The following is a 26721-nucleotide window of genomic DNA, read 5'->3' as shown; positions in this document are numbered from 1 at the left end:
TCACCATATGACTTTTTTTCTTTCACAGAGTCTACATGGCTAAGATGCCTATTCTTCAGCATATATCTTAAAAAATGCACCAATCAGTAATGCTTTCTATTGAAACAAACAACCCCAAAGAATAATACTATGAACTTTCAGAGGGTTCTTTTCTTGAACAGTCACAACATAACTTTTTTAATTCAGAGGATTTAAGTAAATTGATACATTTAATCACTGCACCTCACAGCTTCTCAGGGGCCACTGAGTCTCTGCCTCCAATGCTCTTTCAGAAGTAGATGGAAATACTTGCTTATTTTGAGGATAAATACATGTTTGTGTTTCAGGAGCTGATGTCAACCAGGAGTCTGCCAAAATGCTCATCCCCTTTGTTAAAATGTTCCTAGCTGATGTGCTAGCAAAGTGTCCAGAAATTAAAAAAATCCATCTCCCAGAGTTGCAATTCTCAATAGCTTTTCAGTACATAACTGGAAGCTTAATGTTCATATCTTAGAGGATGTTTCATGCTTCTCAGAGTGTACTGCATGGAGTGCTTGCTCCCTGTTAAAATATGTTTTTTCTCTCTAGTGGATGCTATCAGAAAAATAATTTAGGGAACACAATGCCTCAATATACAACTGGTAAAAAATAGATCAGTCTGTGATATGACTAACAGACATACATGCTTAACATACATTGAGAAGGAAATAGAATGAGTGTTTAATCCCACGCCTCAGAAAAGAGGTTAAGCATGAATAAGTAAGGTCAGGAAATAAAAATCTGCTAATGAACAGCTATGGACGTCTTTTAACCCTCACCTATGTTGACTATTGGTAGAAAGAAAGGAGAGAAAAATAACTGGTTTGAGCTAGGCTCTTGATGACAAACAAAAGAATATGAGTCAGAAATTAATGGGAAAATGGAACAACTGTCTGTCTCAATATAACCACATGTCGCATTTTGTCATGCAAGTAATGTCATTAAATCAAATTTGCAGTCAGAAGGAGATGTGAAAAACTTAATCCAGATGATCATTAGGTTATGACAAGAAGAGTATTAGTTAAAATAGAGGACATAAGGAACTCTAAAGAGAGGAGTTACTCATATATGAGAACTTACTGACATATAGGGAGGTTACTAGTCTTTCAGTGACCCATCTAGGAAACAGTATTGTGTAAAGTTTGCACAAATAATGTCCTAAAGAAAGAAACAAGTACACATTGCTTGTGACTTTATCAAGTCACTGTATGATTGGAGTAGCATGTAGGAAAGACTGAGAAACAAGAAACAAAAGTGGAGCAGAACTTAGTAAGATAAGTCATGCACTTGGGGAATTTCTTGCATAAACTAGGAACTGAACCACAAATGACAAAGGAAGGAAAACATTCTATTGCGCCTAAATATAAACTGTCAAATAATCTCAAAATATAATGAGAAAGGTCAACATTGTTCTGGGATAAACATGCAAGGTATTTCTTATCACCTGGGGTGTACACTGCTATTTCACAGAACATTAGAGAGCAACAACAACGTCACAATAAAACCAAAATTGAAACTGGAACCAGTGCACAGAAAGTTACTAACTCAATAGGGAAATGAATAGGGAAGGGAAACATTTCTTTATAAGAGGAGACTAACAGAACTCTGCTTCTTTAGTTCAACAAAGTGAAGGCTGAGAGACTAGGTATTTGGAGTCAAGAAGTAAATGGCATTTAAACTTAAAAGACAAAGTTGGCACAGGAGAATAAACTGGCTATTAAAACACATTAGCTCGGAAATTCTCAGCAGGATGCATGTTGCCAGAAGAGCTGGTCTTGAAACAGCTTGCCAAAGGATATTATGGGCTCTTGCTCCAAGCTAGCTTCAGACAAGGCTTGTCTAAAGCCTTGGGTGATTGGGAGCCTGTAAAAACACCAAAGTGTCTACTTCAGCCCTATCTCGTTAGCAAACACAAGAATATTGGAGCAGACTCACTGAAGGAGGTCCTCTTGCCATCTCTCAGAATACTTCAGATTCTAGAAGCTCACTGAGTTGCTGCAGATTGAACTGATGATGCTGTCTGTTTACCTGCTGTGGACTTGTGTGCTGAGAGAGATTATTGTGCTGCTTTGCCTCCATGGGATTCTCAGTGTCTCTTTTTCCTTCGCAGATGTTTGTGAGGCTTTAAATGTGACAGTGTCTCCGGGACCAACAGTGCGGTACTCCGAGGGAGATAATGCTACCCTTTACTGCCACATTTCTCAAAAGAGAAAGACAGACAATTTGCTGGCTGTGCGGTGGGTCTTTGCTGTGTCACCCACCCAGGAGTATCTGATGATCAAAATGACCAAATTTGGGTCTGTCCAGTACTATGGGAATTATACTCATCATTTCCACAAGCAAAGACTTCGTCTTCTTAAAGAAAAACATGGAACTATGTACAAATTTCTTATTCTAAGCCTCCAGCAAACAGATCAAGGACATTATATATGTAAAGTTCAGGAAATTGGAAAACACAGGAATAAGTGGACAGCCTGGTCAAATGGTACAGCAGCTACTGAAATAAGAGGTGAGAAATCATCAATTCAGTTCTACAATTTTCCTTGTCCCATGATTCCTTCTTTCCTCTCTATCAAGTTCATCCATAAGACATTTGAAGTGATTTTTTAGTGTTATCTGTGACTATGAGAAGAAAAATCAAATACTCTGCTTTTTACTTGCACAAAATAATTTAAACATTATTCAGCTTGTAGTAGAAAGTAAAGAGGTGAGATTAGTAGATTAGTTGAAAATAGTTTATTTCCCTTGCCTTTTGCCAAAACAGCAGCAATTCAAACTCTTTTACACTCATCTACAGGTCTTTATATCTTTGCAAGTGGGAATGAACAACTGTCATTATTATTTAAATACAAAATAAAATAGAGAGAGATTAACTTATTTTCAGATGAATACACAGAGAGTCAGCCAGAGATAGAAGCTGTATGTTTTAGGTCTATGTTTTGTCCCTCTTGGTACGTTCATTGCATTTAGTTCTAGTCTAGAAGCAGTTTGCAAGGAGCGTTTCTAGCATCATGATACCATTTATAGACAGAAAACAGAGCTAGAAAAGAAGTAACCAGCCTGTTTGTATTGAACTTCAGATAAAGTTATGGCCAGCAACAAGTGAGGATTTTGAACTATAGATCTCAACTTGAAAACAGGCCTTCTATTTGGGGTGGGTGATCTCAAAACCAACACCACCAGATCTGAGCTTTCAGAGATGGGTGAAACTGGATGTTGAAGAACAAACTCCTTTGAAGAGTCAGCAGTTGTGTTGTTAGGGCTAGCTGGCAAACAAGCCCTCTCTTGTGGTTTTACAGACAGAAAAGCTGATTTCACACAGAGCCAGCTTTGAAGATAACACTAAAAATCAAGTGGGACTGCTTGGTCCATAGGTCTGGATATTCAAGAGGTTAATTGAGCAATCAGAAAAACTTGTAGGAGAAGATAGTGCTTTGTGAAGTTTATGCTGCTAATGCTGATGCTAAGTTTACTGCTGTGTTTAGACCACGCATGTTATTCCTCTAACTGAGAAAACTTAACCCCATTTATCTAACTAATGTTTTAGAGAAAGTGGCTCTAACTCTCCTCTGAAAACAATTTTCCTTTTAGAGAACCCCACTAAGGACAGGCTTTTCCAGATAAATTCAAGCACATTTATGTAGAGTCTACATTGGTAGACTAAATTTAAAGCACATTTCCTCTATACCAACTTCATTGGCATCATTCATGTTTCTCTACCCCTTCTTGGATTATACACGCAGCAGGAGGACAAGTGAAACAGTAAAAAATAATCTTTGTGAGTGTGTGATCTCCTGTGGATAGCGCTCAGATATTATAGGATTTATAATCTATGGGAAGGACAAGAGAAACAGTGTGAAAAACAAGAGATAAACATCTTCACTTTGATAAGCAATGTTTAAATCTCCCTTAAGGAATCATGGCATTAGCATAACATAATTAGTTGATTTCTTATGTTGATTTTAGCAGTGATGAAAGACACTAACAACCCAAAGCTGAAACTCTATTTTAGTAACAAAGACTGTGGATCAATTTTAAACAACAACAAAAAAACCTGAGCTAATTTTGTTACTGGGTCTGCAGAACTTTTCCTTCATTGAAGGAAAGTTCCAAATACAAAACAAGTAACTTGTTCTTGACTTGCAGGTGCCCAGGGACCCTCCATGTCAGTGACTTGGGCTCCTGGACGTACCTCAGGAGAAAGTGCTCAGTACTAAAGTTTTAGTGGAGAGAGGAGTCATTAGGAGACAGGACAAAGGGTACATTAACTTCACAGAGGATTCATTAACTTCACAGTTGAAAGAATGACCAGTTTCATGTTTGATTTCTGTTGTTCCTTTCACACTTTTGTTTTTAAGTGGAGAGGAGTAAAAGTGCTGGAGCCCAGCATCTCCTGAGCTCAGCCATATTGCATCGCTGAAGATAATTAAATTTCACAAGCACTGACCCCATGTTGGGTAGATGGAGCCAAGGCACAGTTGTTAGTCCCACAACTACGTAGGGATATGAAATTAAACTTTATTGTATGTGTGATTTAGCCTTACAGACTTCAGGCATTAGCTTGCTTGTCACTCAGCAGTTATTCTTCCCTGCTGCTCCTGCTCTTGCCTAGGAACTGGCACTCCTCCTCATCCTCCTCTCCCTCTCTCTTCCTCCTTTACTCCTCCATCTTTGGCTAAAATGAGAGATTCAAATACTGTTATGAAGGAACTGGTAGGAAGGGGGACCTTTGGGTCCTAGTATTCAGATAACACACTGTACAGGATTTGCTACACACAGGAGGTAAGGCAACACTTTTCACAATGGTGATAAAATCTCCAGTTTCCCCAGTGGTAGCACTTGAGGTTTTCAGGGAAATTTTCTTCCAAACACATTTTGTATTTTATATTATAATCAGTTACACTTTTTATTGCAAAGGGATTTAGTTATATTACAGCTAGACCCAAGATAGAGCAAAAGGAGCAATACAAATTGCCTAAAGTAAAACTTGGATACTTCAATTGCACTGCTTGTGCTGTATCAACAAAGGTAACAGTAGTTCAAAGACATTACAGTTGCAGTTTTTTCTACCATTCTGTTCCATTTAATGTGGCTGTATTATGCACTAATTCAATATGACATCTTTTTGCTAAAGCACCTGTAAATTTCATACAAGCTTGCGCATCAAGCGGACACGAAATAACATTCATATTGTTCGCTTGGTTCACAGAGGAAGGTCACTGCATAAGACAGAAAATTGCAGGGGGAACACAGAAGGAAGAGTCTTTCTGCATCTTCAAAAGCAGAAAAAGCCCAGGGCAGTTCATCACATAGCCCTTATCAGTCACAAAGCATGGCACCATCCCAAGTAAAATAACTTGACGGATTAAGCCTGGGACTGTTGTATCTAATGCTGTTTATTCGTATGCAGATTTTGTTACTTGCTAGTAAGTTTGCTAGTGTGAATTTGTGTAAGTACATAAAGAAGTTGCAAATGTATTTTCTTGCAGCACAATTCTTTGCGAACAAACACATTGCAGTTGTGAAGAAAAAAGCTGAGTTTCAGGCTATATAGCCCCTTATTGTTTAGTGGTGGCAGTTAAAATACAAGTTACATATCTACCTTCTTCTTCAGGACCTGAATACAGTTTTCAGAAAAAATGCCTCATTTGAGTTTCCCCTTTAGGTGTATTGACAATAAGATAGCAAACAATTTATGTAAATCAACTATTAAACCCTGGTAGTAAACCCCACAGAAATCCACATCTTCATGTTACCAAGAAGTGTCTCCTACTCCAGCCATGCAACATATTAAATCTAAACTATGGTGGACCTTTTCCCCTTTGCCCATCTTCTCATTAGGGGAATCTGTTCTTTTCCTGGTCTTGTCTGGTCAATATTAGCCTGAAAACAAGTTAGTAATCTTCATCGTAGTACAGAAAACACCAGAAAAAAAGAGTTAATTTGAGGAAAAAAATGCCATTGTAAACACCTTCCTATGAGAAATCTCAGAACAATGAGTAGCCTTCAGAACAATATGCAGCATCCTCTGTCATTTACAGTCGGGTAATCCGTCAAGTGCATTGTACTAAGTGCTGCACATGGCTTAAGAAGAGCAGTATGTATTCCAAGTGGTTTACGATCCAAGAGATGAGATTGTAGGAGGACAAGTAGAAAATTAGACAGTTCAACTAAAATTCTGTTGGTATGCACAACACAAACAAGAAGATCACAACAATCTCTCTTGTTGGAAAGTTTGTGTGTGAGTTTCCTATAGGACAGATCCTGAATTCTTTTGAATACTAGTAGCTTGTGATGCTTTCTCCAAGTAAAAATGTTGCAAAATAAAAGAATGCAAGACTTTTTTTTTTCCCCAAAATGAACAGAAGTCCATTTTCCAGTGAATGTATTCTAAAATGCTTGCCAAAGATCTACTGATGTGATGCTGAGTATACATGTAAAATAAATATTCTGGATGAGCTTCCCATCATAACTAAACAGTAGATTTCATCAGACCTGAACGTAGTTCCATTTTCACTGAGTAGGCCCCACACATCTGCAGGACACACCTTAATTAACTTCCTTTCCAGTAGGATACTTTTTTGTAGTAATTTGCCCTGTGAACTTCTCTTGGATGCAACCTGAAGGACATCACCTATTGTATTAGAAGGATGGCTAGCAGAAAAATTCATGGATTAACATAAATGAGATCATCTAATCTGATGTCATAAAAAAGTCAGGCTGAAGAGAGCAGAGAGGGGTTTGGACAGTGATCCAGCAGTCAGAGCATTTGGATTCTAGAACTGGGTTGTACAGTTGTTATGACACTGACATTGATCCATTTGCCCAGAGCTCTGCAGTCTGCTTCTCTTTCAGAGAGCCTGAGAACCTGCAGCCGTTTTCCCTGTTACCTGTATTAGAACATAGCCATTCTGTCAGCCCTTTCTCTAGGCTATAAAAATGAGTTAGTATGACTTGCGTGCATGCAAACTTCCTTCTCACGTGTCAGGAAAGCCCCACAGCATAGGCACAGGAATTTCTACAGAGAAGAACATGAACTATTTTGCTCTCAGCAGGCAATGGTCTTTGATATGGCAGTGACAGAGCCCTTTATATAGTTGCAGTGGTTAACCTAGTCTATTTCTACTGCTAAGCCAAGAACACTGAGTATAAGTGTTCTGCTTCCCAGCTCAGATATGCAAGTGTCTTATCTATGTATCTCTAAAAGGTAGGACACAGAAGCCAACTTCTGAGTGAAGCAGGAAAAGAAAGAACTCACAAGCAGCACTATCACTTTGATGGATTATTTGGGTGCTGTTGTAGAAATTGCAGGAAAGAGACAATCTGTCAAAGGACATCCACGAGAGCTGTAGAAATAAGGAAGCTGGGCAAAATCAAGGGCCTGGAAAGTCATTCCTGAGGCTGGAAAATCACTACTGTGTTTACAGAGATCACTTCAGTGTCAAGCATTGTCAGAGTGACTTCCCTGTTTTTTAAAAAACCTGTGCCTAATGTGCCTTGCTGAAAGTCAGTACTCAGGAAATATTCAGAGCTGTGTCCTTTAGTAAAGCTGTCAGTCTTCCAGTTTGTTTTTGTTTTTCCTTTTAGAGATGGACTACAGCCTTAGGAAGCTTTCTTAAATACAATAAATTCCTACTCTTTTAAACAAAAATTGTTCAACTCCTTTCTGAGAAATAGCCTGTTTTGGGATGGACACACAAATTATAGCCCTAGAGGTAGTACTTCTGGGTAACTGAGAACAGAGGGTGGGAATAAAAATAGCCACATACGATTTTAATGGCAGCTTCTTCCCTGGCATACTCAGACCATCCTCACAAAGCCATTGCAGATCTTACAAGCCTGTAGCCACCATTGTTCTAAAATCTAGGCTCTTTAAAGCTGATTCTTTCCCCTTCACTGCATTTAACTTCTGATTGAAGAGCCACATGCTGCATCTTTGCAGCATAAGATGACAGAAGGAATCCCATCTCACAAGCGATGTAGCCCTCACTGGGGCTACCAAACCAGATGAGATTTGATAGAAGATATTTCAGTAACACCATTTTATAATTGAAGTGTTTCATTGAAAGTTAATTATCCAGTGAGTTAAATTACTATCTTGGTGCACTGATGTGTGAGGCAAAACAAACTTTACTCCAAGCAATCCCAACACTTTATGCTCTGTATTTTTAGTTCTTGTTATGTCCTCTGTTTTTTTTTTTTTTCCAGTGATTTCATCAAAAACTTCTGATGATCCCACTTACAAGAAAAAACATGAAGCTTGGAAGTTTTTCGAAGGTAAAGATGCATCTAACTGCTGCTGGTTGCATACAACATGTTAGCTTGGCCCAACACTTCAGTACAGCTGAAGTGCCCACATTGGGCCTGATTTTGCACACTGTACAAACTCAGGCTGTGCCTCAGAAGGCATCCCAAAGAATACCAACTGCTAGAAAAATGAGAATGGAAGGTTCCAGTTCCTTATACATTTGTTACAGTCAACGCTGGAATACTCCATGCCTGGCTGATTGTGAAATACAAATGCAGACTCTTACTCAGAGTGGTGCTGGACATGTCTGAAGGGGTACTCAGCACTGTGTGTTCCCACTAGCCTTAGAAATGCTTCTCTGCATTGCGAGAGCAGTGTAAAGCTCCCTGGAGTTTCAAGGCAAGCAGTATTTTCTCTGTAGATTATGGAACATCTGCTCCAAGATATTTGGAAATCCAGAACGTACACTCAGCTGGGATTCCCTCCTCCTCCTCCTTCTCCTCCTCTCCCCGCCAGTACCAGCAAAGCAGCAGCATAGTATTCACAGCCATGCTGCTCTGCTGCACACCAGTCTCTGCTCACACCATTGTATGGGGAGCCTTGCTGTTTAAACCACAACTTACAGACACTATTGTTCTGTGTATGGCGGATAGGCTGCAAATGAAGCACAGAGCTTCACAGGGCAGGGGGTCTTGGTTCAGTAGTGTTATTTTCTGCAAGAACACCTGACCTCTGAGGCTTGGTTTCCTCTCTGTAAAACAGGAAAGAAGTCAATATACTTTGCTAAGGGCAAAGCTTGAAGACATTAATGGGTAGAGCATCCTTGAAGTGTGCTATTTAGAATTCTAGTAAAAGCAGAATAAGTCATCAAAGCCTTCTGCTTCTGAACAAAATACTCTGTCTTGATCTGCCATGGTAGAACTCCTGGTCCCTCAGGTGAGAATGTGCTATGGAAAATGACTGAAAGCCATAAAGGGAGTCTGATGCTGTAGATTGAAAAATAAAGAAAACATATAGATAACAATTTCAAGCCAGTACTGCAACCAAAAAAACAATTGCAGACTTCCTTCCTTCCTTCTTCCTCATTCAGCACTCCCACATCTCTCCCTAGTGCCACTTTTAAACAGTATTTTCTTTTTTTTTATTTTTAAATCAGTACAGCTGTTTAAACTGGGAAATAATCCAGCTGAAGTTGTTCTGTTTTTTGTTAGCCCCACCAAAACCAAAACAAAACCAAACCACCACCACTACAACAAGAAAATTAAACAAACAAACCAAACCAGCTCTCTCCTTCCCAAAAGTGAGTCCTCATAAATACATCTAGTACTGTTCATGGAGACTTCATCCAAATTTTAAACTGAGCAGGATACTGTATGAAAATTTCAGGAGAGTTTATTACTCCTGAACAGTTACCCTAATTCTTTCAGGCCATGTTCTATTTCAGTCTTGTTGAGATAACATTTTTTGTCTTGTAAGCATGAAACATACAGCTGCAGCACTGAGCCTCCCCTGTGCTTGCCTTTCAGATCTGTATGTGTACGCAGTGTTTGTGTGCTCAATAGGAATCATCAGTGTTCTCCTTTTTACACTTGTGATTCTCTGTCAGTCACTTCTGAACAAGAGGAGATGCACAGGTGAGTAAAATGTCATTCCTTGCTGGCTGCAAAACCCATACCAAAGAGGGAGAGGGGAGAAGGAGTGTGGAGAAAATGCAGGACAGGAGAATATTTCCTTACTTTGAATTTAAATGAAAGCTGTATATATATATACATACATACATGTGCATAGGTAGAAAAGACCACTTTATTATTGTCAGAAAAAAATTGGATTCCTCCACAGGTTAATTAGAACAAAGGCATTTTGCTCCCTTTGAATAACTATTTCACTTTGAATTTGAATTGGACTTTCCAAAACCTTTCCACTTTTCATAAACATGAACTGGAGGTTGTTAGGACTTCCTTCAAAGGAGACTAAGTGCTGGACTATTCAATTGCATTTTGACAAGATCTAGCTAAAATTGTGAAGGAATGGCATTTCTGCAGACATGTTTAGAGGTTTTCTTTTATTCCATTTCCTCATCCCTACCTGTCTGGCTGTCAACATACTTAGGAAAATGAGGGTTGTTATTAGCACTCATTGTAGTGTGCTTTGAACCTAAAGTATCATTTTGTTATTCAGATGTGCTTTTTTACTGTAGTCTTTCAAGATGAAGGACTACTATTTCATTTTTTTCCCTAGAGACAGTTTTTTAAAGAGGCTAATCCTGCATGGAAGCAGCCCTGTTAGAATCAGAATTGCTACTTCAGATCCGCAGAGTAACCAGTGGCAGCTCTGCTTTCATTTCTGTTTAAGAATGGTATGTTTTAGAGACCTCATACTGGCAGAATTGAAAGAACAAAGGGCCATTTCCAAACAGAAGCTTTGAAAAAAAGAGTTTGGTTAGTTATTCGTTGTGTTAATGACAGGAGAGAATCATGACTCGTTGCTTCTTCAGCACATCACATGTACCACAGAGGAATATGTGACTCAGATACACGAGGGAGAAGACACGTAAACCAGAACATTGATTTCTACAGAAGCCCTTGCCTGACCACAGCTGTATTTCAGGCTGCAGCTCCATTTTCCCGGTAGTACACTCAGTACTGTAACTCAAGCTCTGTTTGAACCCAGCAATAGCGCTTGCCAAAGAGGAAGAAGTAAGATCAATGTTATTCTTCCTACCCTGTTAAGTGATGACAAAGGTTTTGTGCCAAGGGAGTACCCATAGTTAAGTGTGTTGGCCATGGTGAGTCACCTTGCAGCCACAAGCACTGATTTATCCTTTTTTTTTTTTTCTCTAGCCAACATTGAGCTAGATTTTGTTTCTGCTTATGTTTATTCACTCTGGCATAAGTGAATGAGCATGGAGAATATCTCTCTTCACAGTGAACCAACAGAAGCTAAATATAAAAGTAATATAGAGTACAAAAAGTATGTACAAGAGAGAAAAAGTAATTTCTTCTGAGCTGCTAAATTCTTTTGTCGCTACACTAGTATCTGAATAAAAGCACACAACCAAAATTTATTTAGATTTTGAGCGCTGTCCAGAAAACACTGGCAGCATTAAATGTGGTTCCAATGGAAATGTAACAATAAAATTTAGCAGATAAGGACTCAGTATTCAACACTTACATATATAGCAAATATATATATATATATATATATATACACACACACTCAGTATTCAACATATATACATACATATGTATATATAGCCTTTCACCCAGGGCTACCTGGTCAGATATTTTCCAGAGCATTAAGCAGCAGGGAATTAAAACAGCAGTGTTGTCTCATTCAGACAGTTAGAATAAGGCGTCTCTCCTCAAAAAGTGTTATCTTACCTTCTTTCCATCCTTGTCACACTGTACCTCCATCTTCCTCCAACATGGTGAAGCGATGGCTTCCATCAACTTCCTCCTCCTTCAAGAGGAACCTGGCTCTGCTGTTCTCCTCAAAACTGTGTCAGAGGCCTAGGACAACCAAGCTACCTCCTTGGCCCACCTGCTGGTGTATTTCCATTAGGGCTTCTCTCTGACTATCTCCAGTCACTCTGTCAGGGGAACACACCTGAAACAAAGCATGAACACACCTGCAGCTCCCTCCACTCTCCCCTCACCTTCTCTCCAAGTTCCTCCCAGTTTCTCAGTCCTAACACCACGAAAAGGATTACCTGCCCCAACCCCATCCCAGGCAGACAGCCCTTGGGCTTTGGTAGAAGTCTGCTCTTCACAGTCCTTGGATCAAAAGATGAGAGCTTTTGCACTAGGGCAGAATAAAGTCATGCATACCTAGCAATTGTCAAATGCATTCCAACAGTGTGCATGGTATCTCTTGATGGATCAGACCTACTGTCCTAACTGTACACCTGAAGAAAATAGCAGAGATAGATGGAAGTCCTGCCTTAGCCAGCCTAGAAAGGAAGACCTGTCTCTGGTGAGTTAGCCCCAGTTCTCAGTGCTCTCAGTTCCCCTTTCCTTGAGGTCTGAAATACAGCCCAGAAGGGGCTATGCAGCTTCCTTAGGATTAGACAATTGAGGTAAGAAAATGTGAAAAATTTTGTGCACAGAAGAGTGTAATTTGGTAAGAATTGAGAAAATTAAGAGACAGTGTTTGTGTGTCTATGTTGCATTACAAAGGGGGCACCCTTTTTTCTTTCTGAGAAATAAATTGGCCCAAGTTAACCAGCAGAACCAGAGGCTCTCCTCCTGCCTGCCTTTCTCTGTGTTTAGCACATGGTCCAGCTTGGGCAGAGCATAGAAACCACAAAGCCACAGAAGAGCATCTCAATAACCCTGGCTCCTGAAAGGCTGCAGGAGGGAGGCTGCCCTTGCTCCAGGCTACTGATTCAAAGCATTATGAAGCAGAAGGATTTAAGCAGTTCACACACACGTGCTGACAGAGGTGGCTCTGGCTGTTCTAGACCTCCGATTCTATCCCAGGAGGCAACCCCTGTATGCCTGAGGCTGCAGCTTAGTCTGCATTATGAATGGCAGTGGCTTCTATGGCTGAATGGTTTATTTTGGGCTTCTGGAAATAAATAGAGGCACCATAAGGGAAGTAAAAGTCTTCAAAGTAAAATTACTGGCCTGCTGTGCTTTTCCTTAGCAAGCCGTCACTTGGCTGGGCTGACCACTGGAATGTGAGCTGCCCAGTACTTCCTCAGTAGATTGTTCTTGTTATTTGATACATTTACCTCTCCCAAACACAGCTTTGAGACAGACTGCACTTTAATCCACCATGTACGGTGCTGATTGGCAGCTCTCCCACTATGACCATTTGACACCTCTGCAGTCCCAGGAGCACTGGTTTACCTGCAGTGTCCATTTGTAACTTATAAACTGTGTTGGTGGGAAGCCACATTTTCTTTCTTTCTTTTCTTTAACAGTGAAGCATTACCTGGTGAAATGCCCCCAGAACAGGTAAGAGATTACAGTTCTCTTTACAATAACCAAGGCACCAGTTCTTTCTTGGTTTTGCTGTGTGTCAACCTTCCCAAAGCAGGTGATGGGAGCTTTAAGGCCTCTTCCAACCTAAGCCATTCTATGATTCTTTTCTTCCATGAGTAAAGCTTTCTAAAGTGTCTACTTTAGTGGCAAGCTTTTCCTTTACAGTCTGAATTGCCTTTTGCAGAAGCCTGCTTTGATCCTGTATGGCCTTCCAGGGTTTCCCAGCACCTCACCAGATGTCAGTGGCCTAAGCCATCCTCCTGCACAAAGCATACCACAATGTGACCCAATAAATCCTGCATACATAACCTGGACTGGGGCTCAAATCAGATTTTCTAGGCCCATACTCTGTTCCCAGCTGAAGACTCCAAGGGATGGGAAAACTCTATTTCTGTTGCAGGCATTAATCACTTTAAATAGTACTGACTGCCAAGTTTTCAATTGCACAATGCTATAAAACTGATTTCCAACATATGAGCTTCTTAAGATATAAACTGTGCTGGACCAGCAGTAAAAGAAAGATGACAAACATATTTTACAAACAAAAAAGATTAAAGAGTGATGCCTGATGCCTCATAATAATGCAAAAGAACAGCTGTTTCTCAGTTTTCAGTGACAAAAAACGTGTTTCTAGCATTATAGTGTAAATCTAGAATCACTTGGTATCACAGACACTATTTCTTGTAGTATCTTTTTAGCAAACTGATTCTGTGCCAAGTATAGCATGTCCTAGATGCTCAACTAGTGTAATTTTTAGTGCTGTCTCATGGGATAATGGCTTTATTCAATCTAACCAACACTCATATGTAAGCAAAGTCAAAAAAAGGCTACAGAGAGTTCAAGACAGGTCAGTGCAAACTGAAGCTTTCATGTTATTCATTGAAGATCTTTGTTCTGTGACCCTAACCAGCCATTGCACCACACCAAAAATGTACGGACAGCTCAGCAGTTTTCATGTCTCCCTGGAAATGTGCTGACTTCAGGGCTTTGAAATTAAGTGCCTATGAATGTATTATCAGTATCATGATTTTTGTTCTATTTCACTCTTATTACCTTTTATTTTTCACTCTCTACTCCAAACATGAACCATCAATTTTTTTAAACACATTAGGACTGTTCTTGTACCTAAATTTGTAATTGGTATTAGATACTATGATCCATATCTAATGCAAAACATTTGAATGGAAATTCACTCCTAGCCAAGGGTGCACTTCAAGACATCACAAAACCTGAATTCCAAGTAGATCTCGTATTATGGCTCATCCAGATGTGTTACTGCTGTAGGTAAACCAACTGAAAGGAAAGAGATGCAGTTGTGTGAGCTGGCATCGGGCACTGCTCAATTCTAGCTAGGTGCCACCAGTGCACCTGCAGTGCTATGTTTAGAAGTTCAGAGACAATTTGAAGTGATAGAGGATATGAGAGGTGTAACATAGCCTCATCTACCTGCATTGCAGGTAGATTCTTCACCTGCTATTCCTCTAGAAGTATTTGCTAGCATATCTTGGAACTTAATTCCAAACATTTGAATTCTTAATTCAAAACATTCAGACTTGGAACCCAGGTCAAACTGATGAACATATTTGCATGAGATTCCTGCCAGTCAAAAGGGTTCAGCCTAGACTAGAGAGGCTTAGCTCCAACTGCCCTAGCAATATTTCAAGCTGTGAGAGCAGTGAGAATCCAGTTTCAAAATTACATGACTAGTCTGGTGTCTAAGAATTGTCAGCACTCCCACTGCAGTAATACCTACGCATCTTAAAATATTTCATATTTTGACATCATAATGATAGCTTCACTTAATTGTAAACTGAAGCTAAGTGATTTGCCCCAGGTCTCACAAAATAGCCTCAGCAGAAAAGAAAATTAAATCCAGATTTACTTAGTGGAACAAAGCAAATGTTTGGGCTTTGGTTTACTATTTGACCAATAACAAATTAAGGGAAAAAAATGAGTTACCCCAAACCCATTTCTTTCCCACATTTTAAAAATAAATAACTAAATAAAAAGTATGGTTATTTTGGGTTTTCCAAACCACGTAATTCTATTTTCTGAGGTTTTCTTTAAATATCCTCTTTCTTTAAATATCCTCCTTTTTATTATCTGCCTTGTTGTTGGATCATTTTGCCAGTGTTCAGATAAAGAAACCCTCAGGAGGTGTAACTTTGAAAATGGGATTTTTTTCCTGCCCTTTATTTATTCGTTTTGGCCTAAGCTCTCCTCCAGTCCTGCCGCTGCTCTTCCAGAGACAAATAATTTGAGGTGCAAAAAGCATTCACCTCACCAAGCCATTCATCCCAGTGCCTTGGTCCCACACCACCAATCTAGCAGTGTAGGAGCAAGTTCTGCCACACTGAACCAGAACCAAGTAACCAACCCCCAGGCACCTTCCCACAAAGCCATCTGTGTGAGTCCACCTGTGCTGCCCAGGGAGGTGGTGGAGTCGCCATCCCTGGAGGTGCTCAAGAAGAGGCACTGAGGGACATGTTTAGTGGGCATGGAGGTGATGAGTTCATGGTTGGATGAGATGGCCTTCGTGGTCCTTTCCAACCTCTATGATAACCCATGTCAGATCATTGACAAGAGGGAATAGCTGACCAAGACAGCCAGAGGAATAGTCCCACATCTTAAGGGTAGCAATGCACCAAACAGTTTTCCAGCTCTTGGCATAGTGTACTCCAAAATTCCCAGCCACAACCTGCAAGGAAACTGCAGTCCTGGTGACACAGCTCTCAGCAACCTCCCACCGGCTTTCTTCTCCCCAAACTCCTGTATCTTTCTCACTCTAAAAGCTCATTAGATCCTTCAAGAAATGCACGTGACTGTTGAAATAGAAGCTGGGAAGCCAGAAAAGGAGCTGGAGATGAAAAGTAATTTTCTTCCTTAGGGCAGAACAAGACAAGCTCACAAAGACACAGTGTTTCAGAGCCAAGGAGTCTTTTCTGAGCCTCCTTGTTTGGCTTGAGGAGCTCAGTTAGGAGACAGCAAGCACAATTACTGTATCTTTCAGAATCAGTTAACCCTGTAGAGCCCTGGCGCTTACAAGAAAAGTATAAGCCACAAATATATTATTCTGTAGCTTCGCATTTTCAGCGGCCAAGCAGGAATAATGAATGCAATGAAGTGACACCGAGCCTTTTCATATATTGTGCTAAAAGCAGCAATGTTAGAACAGTAGTATCTTTAAGCTGTATGTCTGCCTTAATGATCAAAAACACCAAACAAAAAGTCACTTCCCTCCCCATTTTGATGTGCTCTGTCCTTTGCAGTTTGCTGTGTTTGAGCAATGGAGCTAGGCAGGACAGCTTCATTTCCTGCTGGTTTAAAACAATTTAACATCTTGATTTTAATAGAGAAACAAATGGTTGTTGTGGGATAGGTTCACAGTTATGCAGGCAGACTTTAAAATTACTTTAATGCAGCCCTCAGTTTACATAATTGATGTGATTTGTTTATAAATTATGAAAATATTTTACCTCTTAAATGTTTTTTTAAGAAATTTGGAAGAAAACTTATGCTTTAGAGTGAAAACGAGGAACAGAATTCAGCAAAATCAGCAAACCAGAGACTTTTTTAATTGACACAAGCATAAATCCAGAGTGATTTCACCAATGATGAGACATCTCAACTTTCATTAAGACTTTGGCCCTGTTTGAATATTTAATTCTATTAATAAAAAGAGAATGTTTCATTATGCAAAAGAACCTGGAGAGGAACAGCATCTTGGGACAAATGACTTAAAATTCAGAGAATTCAATACTGTCTGTATTATTACTGTGGAGAACCTGACAGGGTCCCATTGTGTGGTGTAATACACCAGGCCAGGACCATTCCCACAGCCATCCTACATCACTATCTTTATTGTAGAGAACTTCTTGGATATAAGGAAGAAAGCTTTTACAATAACAGTGGTGAGGCATTAGCACAGGTTGCCCAGAGAGATGGTAGACCAAGCTCCATCCCTGGAGACAGCCAAGGTCAGGCTGGATGGGACTCTGAATACATGATCTCACTGTAAGTGTCCCTGTTCATTGCACAGAAGTTGGACCAGATGGCCTTTAGGGGTCCTTTCCAACTCAAATAGTTCTGTGATTCACATTAGTTGCAAGCTAGCATGTGGTGACAGAATCAAATCATTGCAACCTGACTGCGTATCCAAGCCCCTCAATATTCAAAGCAGGTTCTATTGTCTGAGACTTTGGGACATACATTTGATAGTTGGACTAGGTGATCTTAGTGGCCTTTTCCAACTTCATGGCTGAAGAAACGCAAGAAATTGCAACGCCCTCTCAGAGGCTTTTCCCCGGGTCAGAATCCAAGTTGTTGGGCTGGGACTTGCACACGTGAAAGGCAGTATGTCTGCTTGCACGAACGCATTGGCATTATTTGTCCCTGCATTGCCTTCACTTTTCTCTCTGCATTGCAGCTCAGGGGAGACTGTGACCAGTGTGACGAGCATGTCCCCTCTGCAGCCCAAGAAGGTGAAGAAAAGGAAAGAGACAGCAGAGCTGCCACCAGCCATCCCAGAAAAAGGTATGAGAATGGAGATGCAGAGAGAGTTCAAAGCTGGGCACACTGAGGAGGGAGAGTTGTGTGTGTGGTGTAAGTGCACTGCCAGCAGTAGGGAGGGAAAGGAACTGGAGGATTTCTGTGTATCATATCACAAGCGACCAGCTCTCAAGAGTTGTGTTGACCCTGGCTTCTGCATACAAACAGTATCTTTTGCATATCAGATCCTTGAATCTTACATTTTTTTTCCAATTCATAAGCCCTATGCTTCATTGTAAAATAAATTATCTGAAATACAGCTAAGATCTTATACAAGTGTAACTACAGGTATTTATTTACTCCCAATCCACTATACATCTGTGATTTATAAATTGCTAATGCATACTCTAAAAAATGACAGTAAATTACAGTAATTTGAAATGACCCCTTAATATTTATTTCCACAGCACCAATACCCAATATTCCTAAGCCCAAGCTCTTGAAACCTCAAAGAAAATTGATCCTGGTAAGTAATTTTCTATGACATTTTCTCCATATTTTTCTCTTTCAATGTAATTGCTGTAATGTTGCCAGAACTCCAGGTTCAGAAAAATCACAAAATTTTTTTTATACAGTAACAATTACTGGCACTGCTGCCTGGAGAGCTATGGGTGTCCCAACCCTGGAGACGTTCAAAGCCGAGCCCTGACCTGGTGGGGGGCACTAAGCCCATGGCTGGATGATCTTTAACATTCCTTCCAACCCAATCATTCTGTAATTCTATGATTTTGTAAAGTGATGAATTATCCTGGCCCTTTTCATTTTAAGCACTAGGTTACACTAGGTTATATTTTTCCACTTTCTTGCAGTTGTTGTGCCTACAGATTTAGCTTGTTCTTAAAAGAAACTTACTATTGATTCTCACATGGTGCTGGGAGCTGGTGCTCTGGAGAACACATCTGTCCTCAGCAGATAATAGCTGTGCTGTCATGCTGCCTTTGTGACTTTTCAAGTCAGAAAGAGTGGGGCTGGATTCTGCCCCATAGTGGTGTAAGTCAGCAATAGCTGAAGCTGAGGGAATGAAATGTGTGTTTGCAGCTCATAATAAGGTAAAAGAAATCTTAGATCTGTTTTCTGCTGGGTGTGACTTTCTGTTAATAAACACCTATGGATATTTGCTAGACAAGTCAGCTAGATGAGCAGGTGTAACATAGCAGCACTTGGCCCAGACATCTGGAGTAGCAGAGACAGCTTTATAGCAGTTATTTCAGCTGCATCCATGATCAGGCCCCTGCAGGGGTTCCTATGGAGTCAATAGACTGAGGTGAGTTGGAGCAGGAGCCCAGCCAGGTGCTCTACATTTTTGGGGATACTTTCTCCCTTCGCTGGTGATGGAGAAGGTGACTGACTCCCTGACTTCAGCACCTGGGTGGATATGGGTGCCTAAAGTTACGTTGTGTGAGTAACCCAAATGCCTCTACAATTGGCTCACTTTCAGGTGAGGACTGGGATTGGGAACCTTCCCACCAACTGTCACAGAATATTCCCTGCCCTTTTATGCATGGACAGGGCACAGCCTGGCTACCTGGGCACAGGGCCATTTTTTTAATCCTCAAAACTCAGATTTAAACTTTCAGTCCCCTTAGGGTTGAAAAAACATTATTACCATCCTGCCAAATGTCTGCAGGATAAGAGATTGCTTTCCTTCCAGCTGTAACGATTGCACAGCTGGTGTCAGTACTGGGCCTTTTTTCACAGATGGCGGAGAGCTGGAATGAGAGATTCAAACTATTGAGTTTCAGGGCTTCTTCTGTAGCTTCCCTGTGCAGCCCAAGGAAGTACCACACCAGGAGAATATTCCAGAAAACCTAAGCAAACAAGCTTGAGTATAAGGAAACATTACAAAATAATTCCAGTGTTTTGGGAAAATTTTTGTAATAACCTAAATACTGGCAGAATTATTTCCAGAGGACATGTGCTTCTGGTTTCTTGAAAGATGTTTATAATAAACCAGCAAATTTCTTTTGTTGTTAACGTGCTAGAGTGGATTGCAGTATAATTTTACAAGAATACAATAACCTGGATAAAATATGGACATAATCTCAATGAAAATTAAAAACAAAAAGAGAAAACCTAATATCATGTTCAATTGCACAGCTTTGAGTAAAGCCTTTTAAAAACTGCTTATGTCATATTGCTTTTGCTTTAGCCAGAATAACAATTCTATGCTCCCATTGTTGCAAAAATATTCCCCATCAGTGTCATTCTCTATTAAGATCAGTGAGAAATGTGTACAGATCAGAGGAAATAGAGATGATGAACTGCAAAAAGGGATGGGTTTTATAGCGTGCAAGAAGCACAGAGAGTCATTAGGAAGAAGAAGATTCTAGAGAGCCACAAATTCTTCTCTCGAAGGAACATTCAGCTACAGCCTTAAGTACATAGCCCTTTGAGTTGGGAGATACAAACCTTGCACTTCTTCAACCAAATTTTCCGCTAAAACTTTCATTGCCTCCTAGAGGTTAGTTGTCATAGTCCAAGAGTTTCAGATGCTGAACATAGAAATGGAAAGGTTTTCACAAACGTTTGCACCACCAAAGATAGGAGTTGTTGTGAGATTCACTAGAGCTAATGGAAATTGCTAATGGAAATGGATTTCAAGTTATACCAAGTACTGCAAACTTGAATAAAACTTTTAATTGACTTCATCACCTTTACATTAAATTATAAGGAAAGGAAAGCCTGAGCAGGTAAGGCAGAATCCAGGGAATATTCCTGATTCTGCCACTGACAAGTCAGGTTGTCATCCCACTTTGTAAACAAATGAATTCATTCCATGTTACAAATGATGCCTCTGGTCCTAGTTCCTTCGATACACTATGAATGTAAAGCACATGGTCCATAGGAGTTGGCTTCTACTGCTCCTGCATTGACTAAGTTGTTACTGAAGGGCATCTGAGTTCTGTTAATCACAGAACACATACTGGTCCTGTTTGTCTTCTAAAGCAGAGGGCTTCCAGTGACCGTATTTGAGCTATCTGTAAGAAGTATCTCTCTACCTACACCCTGTATGGTGCAGACAGCATTGTTTATTCTGGCAGGCGCCAGATGAAATGGGAAGCTCGGAATTTTTTTTTTTCCAGCTTTGAAAAATCCTATCCTTATTTACTATTGCAGGCTAAGTGCTGACAGTGTGCTGCATGCCAGGCAGTGCATGTCAGGACAGTCCCTACGCAGAAAGTGCTGACTCTGCAGTGAGCAGCGTGTCTGAAGACCTGCCATTTGCAAGTAACTCATCCAAGCACAGCTGTCCTGATTCTGCTGTGTCTGTAAGGCAGAAGGGAATTGTTTTGAACAGGAACTCATGTTTGACACCTGTGGAACTGAGAAGTCCACAGTTCGCTCTCGTAGTCCGCATGTATTCAGCAAAATTAAGCTTATTTCGCATTTAGATCAGTGTTGATCAAGTGTATGATCCTAAATCAAGCAATGAAGAAAGGCGCTCCTAGAGCTGCCCAGAAGCTGAATGTTCCTTCACCTGAAAAATCATTTTGACTTTTAGGTTTCAGGAGTATGATTTCCATTGTACAATTAACCAACCAGACCCACTGCATATCTAAAGCAGTGACTTTGGAGTCCTTTTGGGAAGGATCTAGGTGTGCAAGTGAATGATCTGCAGTCTCAAAATTGCTTCATGGAGCCCTGAAACATACATAGAGAAGCTCCTTTGACTTTTTGCTTGCAGGGGAATTTGTGCATTCTAAATGATGCTCCAAGCTGTTGTCCTACAACTTCAGCCTCACAAGAATACAGGAGCAAATTTTCCCATTGCAAGGTTATTATGCATGATTAACAGATTTTTTCCTCCCCTCTTTTTCATCTTACAATTAGGCAGTACATTATTCAAAACCAGTCTTATGCCATATTCAGCATGCCAGCTAGGAAAAATGGGCTCAGGATTTTTTGTGCAACAAGTAGAACTCCTAATAAGTCTCAACATGATCTTTTTTTTCTTAAACAAAAGGCAAATGAAATACTGCTCAGTAAACTCTAGGACTCCGGATCAGAGAACTATCATGTCTCTTTTCCTTCTGCATGATTTTAAATTAAAAGCCACTCTCTGCTAGAGGTTGTTTTCTCTGCAACATGTAACAGTCTGTGATTTGAGATTCCAGTTTCTCAAGGTATTATTTATCTCCACAGACTTCAAGTAACGTTGTACATATGATATACAAAGAAAAATTGAACTTTTTTTTTCCTAAATTCCCTATGATCCTTGAATATTTCCGTCCAGTCCATATAATTTATTTTTCTGCCAAATGAGCAGTCTCTTTTCAGCTGTATCATTTATATTGTCAGGTTAAAACTCAGAAGTCATATTCAAAACTGTTGAGTTATGTCTGCTTTCACATCTAGTTCCAACATTGCTACCTTTACCCCCAAGAAAGAACAGGTTATTTAAATACAGAAAAACTCTTACTGGAGTTGTGCTGAGATTTGTGTATTTACAAAATCCTACGGTGGATGATTTTTATGTGATAACACCTTTGGAACACTAATCATGTCTCACCAGAAAAGTAAAGTCCTTGAGCCTTTTTGAAGAACAAAGAGAAATCAACCTGATCTCCAGCAGTGTTGACTTGGTTCAGAATCAAGAAATAACTCTGCCACCTTTTACAGTGGCATAATGCATTAGCAAAGGGAAAGAGACTCTTCTGCAAAAGCTGTTAAAACAGGACAAACCTCTGCTAGGTACATTAACTCTATTAATGAAGAAAGATGAACTATCTGCATATAGATACCACTAGCTCTATGTTTATGGGATTCTGTTTCTTTAAAATAAATGTTTCAGTGGGACTTAGTGAATCATCTTTGTTTCTGACTGGGTTATCATAACTTCTGTGGGATTCAAAAGCAAAATTAAGATGTGGTGCTGTAAGAGGGCTCACAAATTTTTGTGGATGTTGTTTTCAGCGATGAAGCCACTTCTAGGGATTAAAAACCAGGCATCTTAGTGAAAAGAAGCCATCATTTTTTTAATTTGATAGTGCCACTAAAAGACATACTTCCCCCTCCAGAATTTTCCAGTGTCATATTTCTGAGCCTTGGTACAGAGAGCACAATGGCTCTCTTGATACTGCAGAACTCCTACTGGCCAGCAGTTGTATTTCTGAGGGATAATTCAACTCGCAGATCTAGCTTCAGCTTCTCACAAAGGTCTGTAGAAGTCATTTTTGAAGTTCCCCTGTTAGGTAATAATTCAATTTGGTCTATAAGCAAAATTTTCTTCACCTCATCCCTTGTTAAAGTCATTCTGCATCACATCCCAAACAACTCCTTCACATGTGATTATGTGGAGACAGGATTCTAAGGCAAATGTCTGAAGCAGTAGTCAATGACGTACTTAAGACTGTAATGAATTGGGAAGTGAGACCTTGCCTGCTTACTTTTGATGGTAAACTAGAATCAATAGGGTATCAATATTATTTTTTAAATTAGAAACTTACATTCCATGATTTGATTTGCTGTTTTCACAATGACTGATAAGGTGGTGAAACAGTGAGGCTATAGAAATCTCTAAGTGGAAGCTGGCAGCAGTTGTTTTTCATAGAATCGTAGAATACCTTAGGTTGGAAGGGACCTCAAATATCACCTAGTTCCAACCCACCACACTTGTTTTCCAGGCAAGTTAAAATTATGAGGTTAGTATTTGCTTGTTTTCTCTATACCTATTTCTGAATTTGGGTAGAAGTAGTCTTAAGTTAAAACTTAAAAAATTCAGTCTAACATTGCTCACAGTAAACATCCTTGATGCTGCCAATAAACAACCCAGCTGAGCTTAAGAAGAACAAAATTCACCCATCTGGTCATAATCAGGACATAATCAGAGTAATTTTCATTAAAATCTCAACTCATAAAGGTCTTTTCTATGCACTTTTGTACTGGACAAACTCAATAAACAAAATTGTGCCTACACATACTGTAGCTTTTTTTTTAAATAGCTACGTGTCAGACTTCACAGATTGTCTTTTTGAAAAAATGTTCCTATAACTGAACTCTTTCAAATAGTTGCCCAAAGAAAGAGCTGTGACTGAAATAAATAAAAATTAAACTGGAAGTGATTTTGTATTTGCTAGAGGATACACTGGAAAATGATGACTCTTCCTAACATGTATTTCTGCAAAGGTTGCGATTCCAAGACAAAAACAAAACAGATGAACAAGATAAAGGCTGCATCTAGAAATGTCACTTTGGAACAGAATTATTTAAAGAAATAATTTCAATATCATTTTAGAACAACAATGTAATTTTTCAGAAAAAAGACAATGTAGCCATAGAAATCTCAATGACTTGCTATGTGGAGAGCCAGGATGGAAAGAGAGAGGTGAACAGTCAGTCATTCCCTGCCTCTCCCTCTTCTGTCCAAGCGTCAGTCCCACTTCAAACATCAGTTATTGAAAGTCACATTGTTGTTACAAAAAGGAGGCGGTGGCAGGATTCCAGGCTTACATTGCCAAGCTGCTGACCAATCCAAATGAGAGATGAAATCACAGAATTAGTTTTCTTTCTCTACCTGCTCAAAAAAATAAATAAATAAATAAATAAATAAATTGTGTTTAGACAAACAAACAACCAAAATTAAATTAAATATGTGGTTGATAAATGAAGTATGGAAGAATGCATGGAGAAGCAACCCTGGCTACCATAGGTACTCTAAAGTAGCGTTGGCTTCCATGTACAGTTATTACACATCCTTTGCTGAAAACTGTATACACTTCACAATTTTGAACCTCCTGTGTGTTTCCTCATATTTTCAATCAAATTATTACATACTAGAAATATGCATAAGGGAAATTATTCTACACATTTTATGGTGTGCTGTTCCTTGTAGCAGTAATTGAAGTACCTTTTCCACTTATGAAAGTACTAATTTTATTTGGTTTTATTGCTTTTCTAGATGTAATTATTTATTTAGTGTGTTTTGGCTTTATTAAATTATGTTTACTATAGGAACATCATAAAAATGTATGAAAACAACACATCAGCCACTACTGCCCAATGACCTGTTTTGGGGAATCTAGTGTTATTTTTCATATCCAAACATAATAGAATAAAGTAAGAATAAAGAGATAATCTACACTGGAAAACAATGCAATTTTGAGATAATACAATAAAAACACCTGGACAATATGATTTCATAAATCTTAGTTCTGAAATTTACATGAGTTGGGCGTTGATGTGGCTATTTTAGGACATGCTGCATTTTCTAAATGGAAACAAACATAAAATGCAATTAAACATCGAAGGGGAAAGCATATACAGATTTAGTATACCCTCAGCAACTGATTTCCACAGAACAATGAAAACATTTCCACTTCAAAAATGTACTGGATTGGTCTTTGGAAAAGTGGAGTTTTAATCTAACAATGAACAACAGCTTGTTTGTAATCAGATTTTTTGTTAGGAACCTTCAGTGTTTGCAACATGTCATTCTATTCAGGGTCTGAGGTGACTCCCACTAAAGCCAACAGCAAAACTCCCAATAACTTCAAACAGAGGCTAGATCTATTGAGCTACACCAAGAATAAAATCTTCAGCGTTTGCAGGAGTTACTGTGATGTCCACCATCAACTTAGCTCACTTTCAACTGAATAGACAGGCAGGTATATTTTTGAGGTCTGTAAAGGAATACTAAACAAAAAAGGCAAAAACAATTGCTTATCTAACCCTGAGGTTAGATACTTTCATGTCAGAAGGAGGAGAGGTGTAATTAATCACAGCAGATAGTCGACTAAGAGCTTTTTTAAGTCTCTAACCCATAGCATGGATGCCTTTCTGACCTTTAGGTCACTCCCAATATGTGATCAAAAAGATATCCTTTCTGTGCTATTTATGAGATCCAGTTGCAGTCCATAGAATGTTCTTTTATATCATAGCACCAGAAAAATCCACAAAAGTAGGAAGTTTTGTGAAGTCAGTAGTGAAGCACTCAGTAGCAAATGAGAAGCAGAAGTTGAGATCAAGTAGGGCTACCCATGCAAGGTAGGGGAAGACCATATGAAGAACCAAATGCAAAGATTAGAATCCTGTAGATGGCCTTTACTCACACACACCGATCAGCTGACTGCAGCAATACCACTTGCAGTAGCAGCTGCACAGAGTATTTCAGCATCAGATCTACAGAGGAGAATTAAGATTAAATTCATGCAGGAGAAGCGTAAGATGATCCACCCAGGGGGAAACAATCTGAAACAAAGAGTGTGAGCAACTGTCAGGGCACAATGAAAGGATTCCAGGAAAGCACAAAAGACAGGAAGCGTGGGAGCAGGGGGACCGGTTTCAGAGAATATTTAATATTTATTTTGAATATTATCTTAGTCAGAAAGTAATATAATAATTATTCAAACACCTCTAAAGGAAACAGGAATCATGTATTAAGTCAGAAGGGACAAGATAGCTGTAACCAAAACGTAAAGGAATCTTGGTTCGGGAAAACATTTTTTTGTGTATGTTTTTTTCCCCCATTATAATGCTTAAGTACCTTACTTTATGAATTTTGAGTCAGTTTTCAGTTTGCAGCTGGAGAGCCTTTCCTGGTCTCATAGATACTTTCCTATGACGTGTAGTTTTGTGGCTGCTTTTTTAATTGTCCTTCTCAGTCTTCAACATGGGAACACCAGAGACTTTGCACTTTACCCTTTTCTGAGGAACACAGACTAACTTTCCACGGACAATCTGGAGCCGGGTTGAAATCCAAGGTTCAGATACAACCTGAAAGCAACTCCTTTGTTTGTGGCTATAACTGGTGAGGCACAAAAGTTACTTTTATTTCCTCTATTAACTACATTTAGTACGGAGTAAATTTGTTGGCAGCAGAGTAGAACAAGCATGCTTGAGAGAAGAAGTACACTCTATTCAATTGGATATTTAAAGTGATTTTTACATTCAGTGATAATGGAATTATAACTAATTTGTTGTTTG

The 26721-nt window shown here is 39.5% G+C and overlaps 1 protein-coding gene across 2 annotated transcripts in view; it reads left to right on the top strand.

Annotated features, from left to right (window-relative positions):
* Positions 1-26721, top strand: part of VSTM4 (V-set and transmembrane domain containing 4) — a 31168-nt gene that overhangs the window by 3021 nt on the left and 1426 nt on the right. The window contains exons 2-8 of one of the 2 annotated variants that reach the window (XM_085229266.1): positions 2129-2527; positions 8227-8295; positions 9793-9900; positions 13191-13224; positions 17678-17784; positions 18207-18265; positions 26400-26706. In XM_085229266.1, coding sequence (XP_085085392.1) covers positions 2129-2527; positions 8227-8295; positions 9793-9900; positions 13191-13224; positions 17678-17784; positions 18207-18265; positions 26400-26549 — 926 coding nt within the window. In that variant the 3' untranslated portion in view covers positions 26550-26706. Of the gene's footprint in view, positions 1-2128; positions 2528-8226; positions 8296-9792; positions 9901-13190; positions 13225-17677; positions 17785-18206; positions 18266-26399; positions 26707-26721 lie in introns of those variants that run through there. The other variant, XM_085229267.1, reaches the window with a different exon arrangement.

This window comes from Meleagris gallopavo, chromosome 8 (assembly GCF_905368555.1).
Source record: "Meleagris gallopavo chromosome 8, MGAL_WU_HG_1.1, whole genome shotgun sequence".
NCBI lineage: Eukaryota > Metazoa > Chordata > Aves > Galliformes > Phasianidae > Meleagris > Meleagris gallopavo.
Note: the sequence above shows the minus strand (reverse complement) of the source record. Positions and strands in the feature narration are given on the sequence as shown.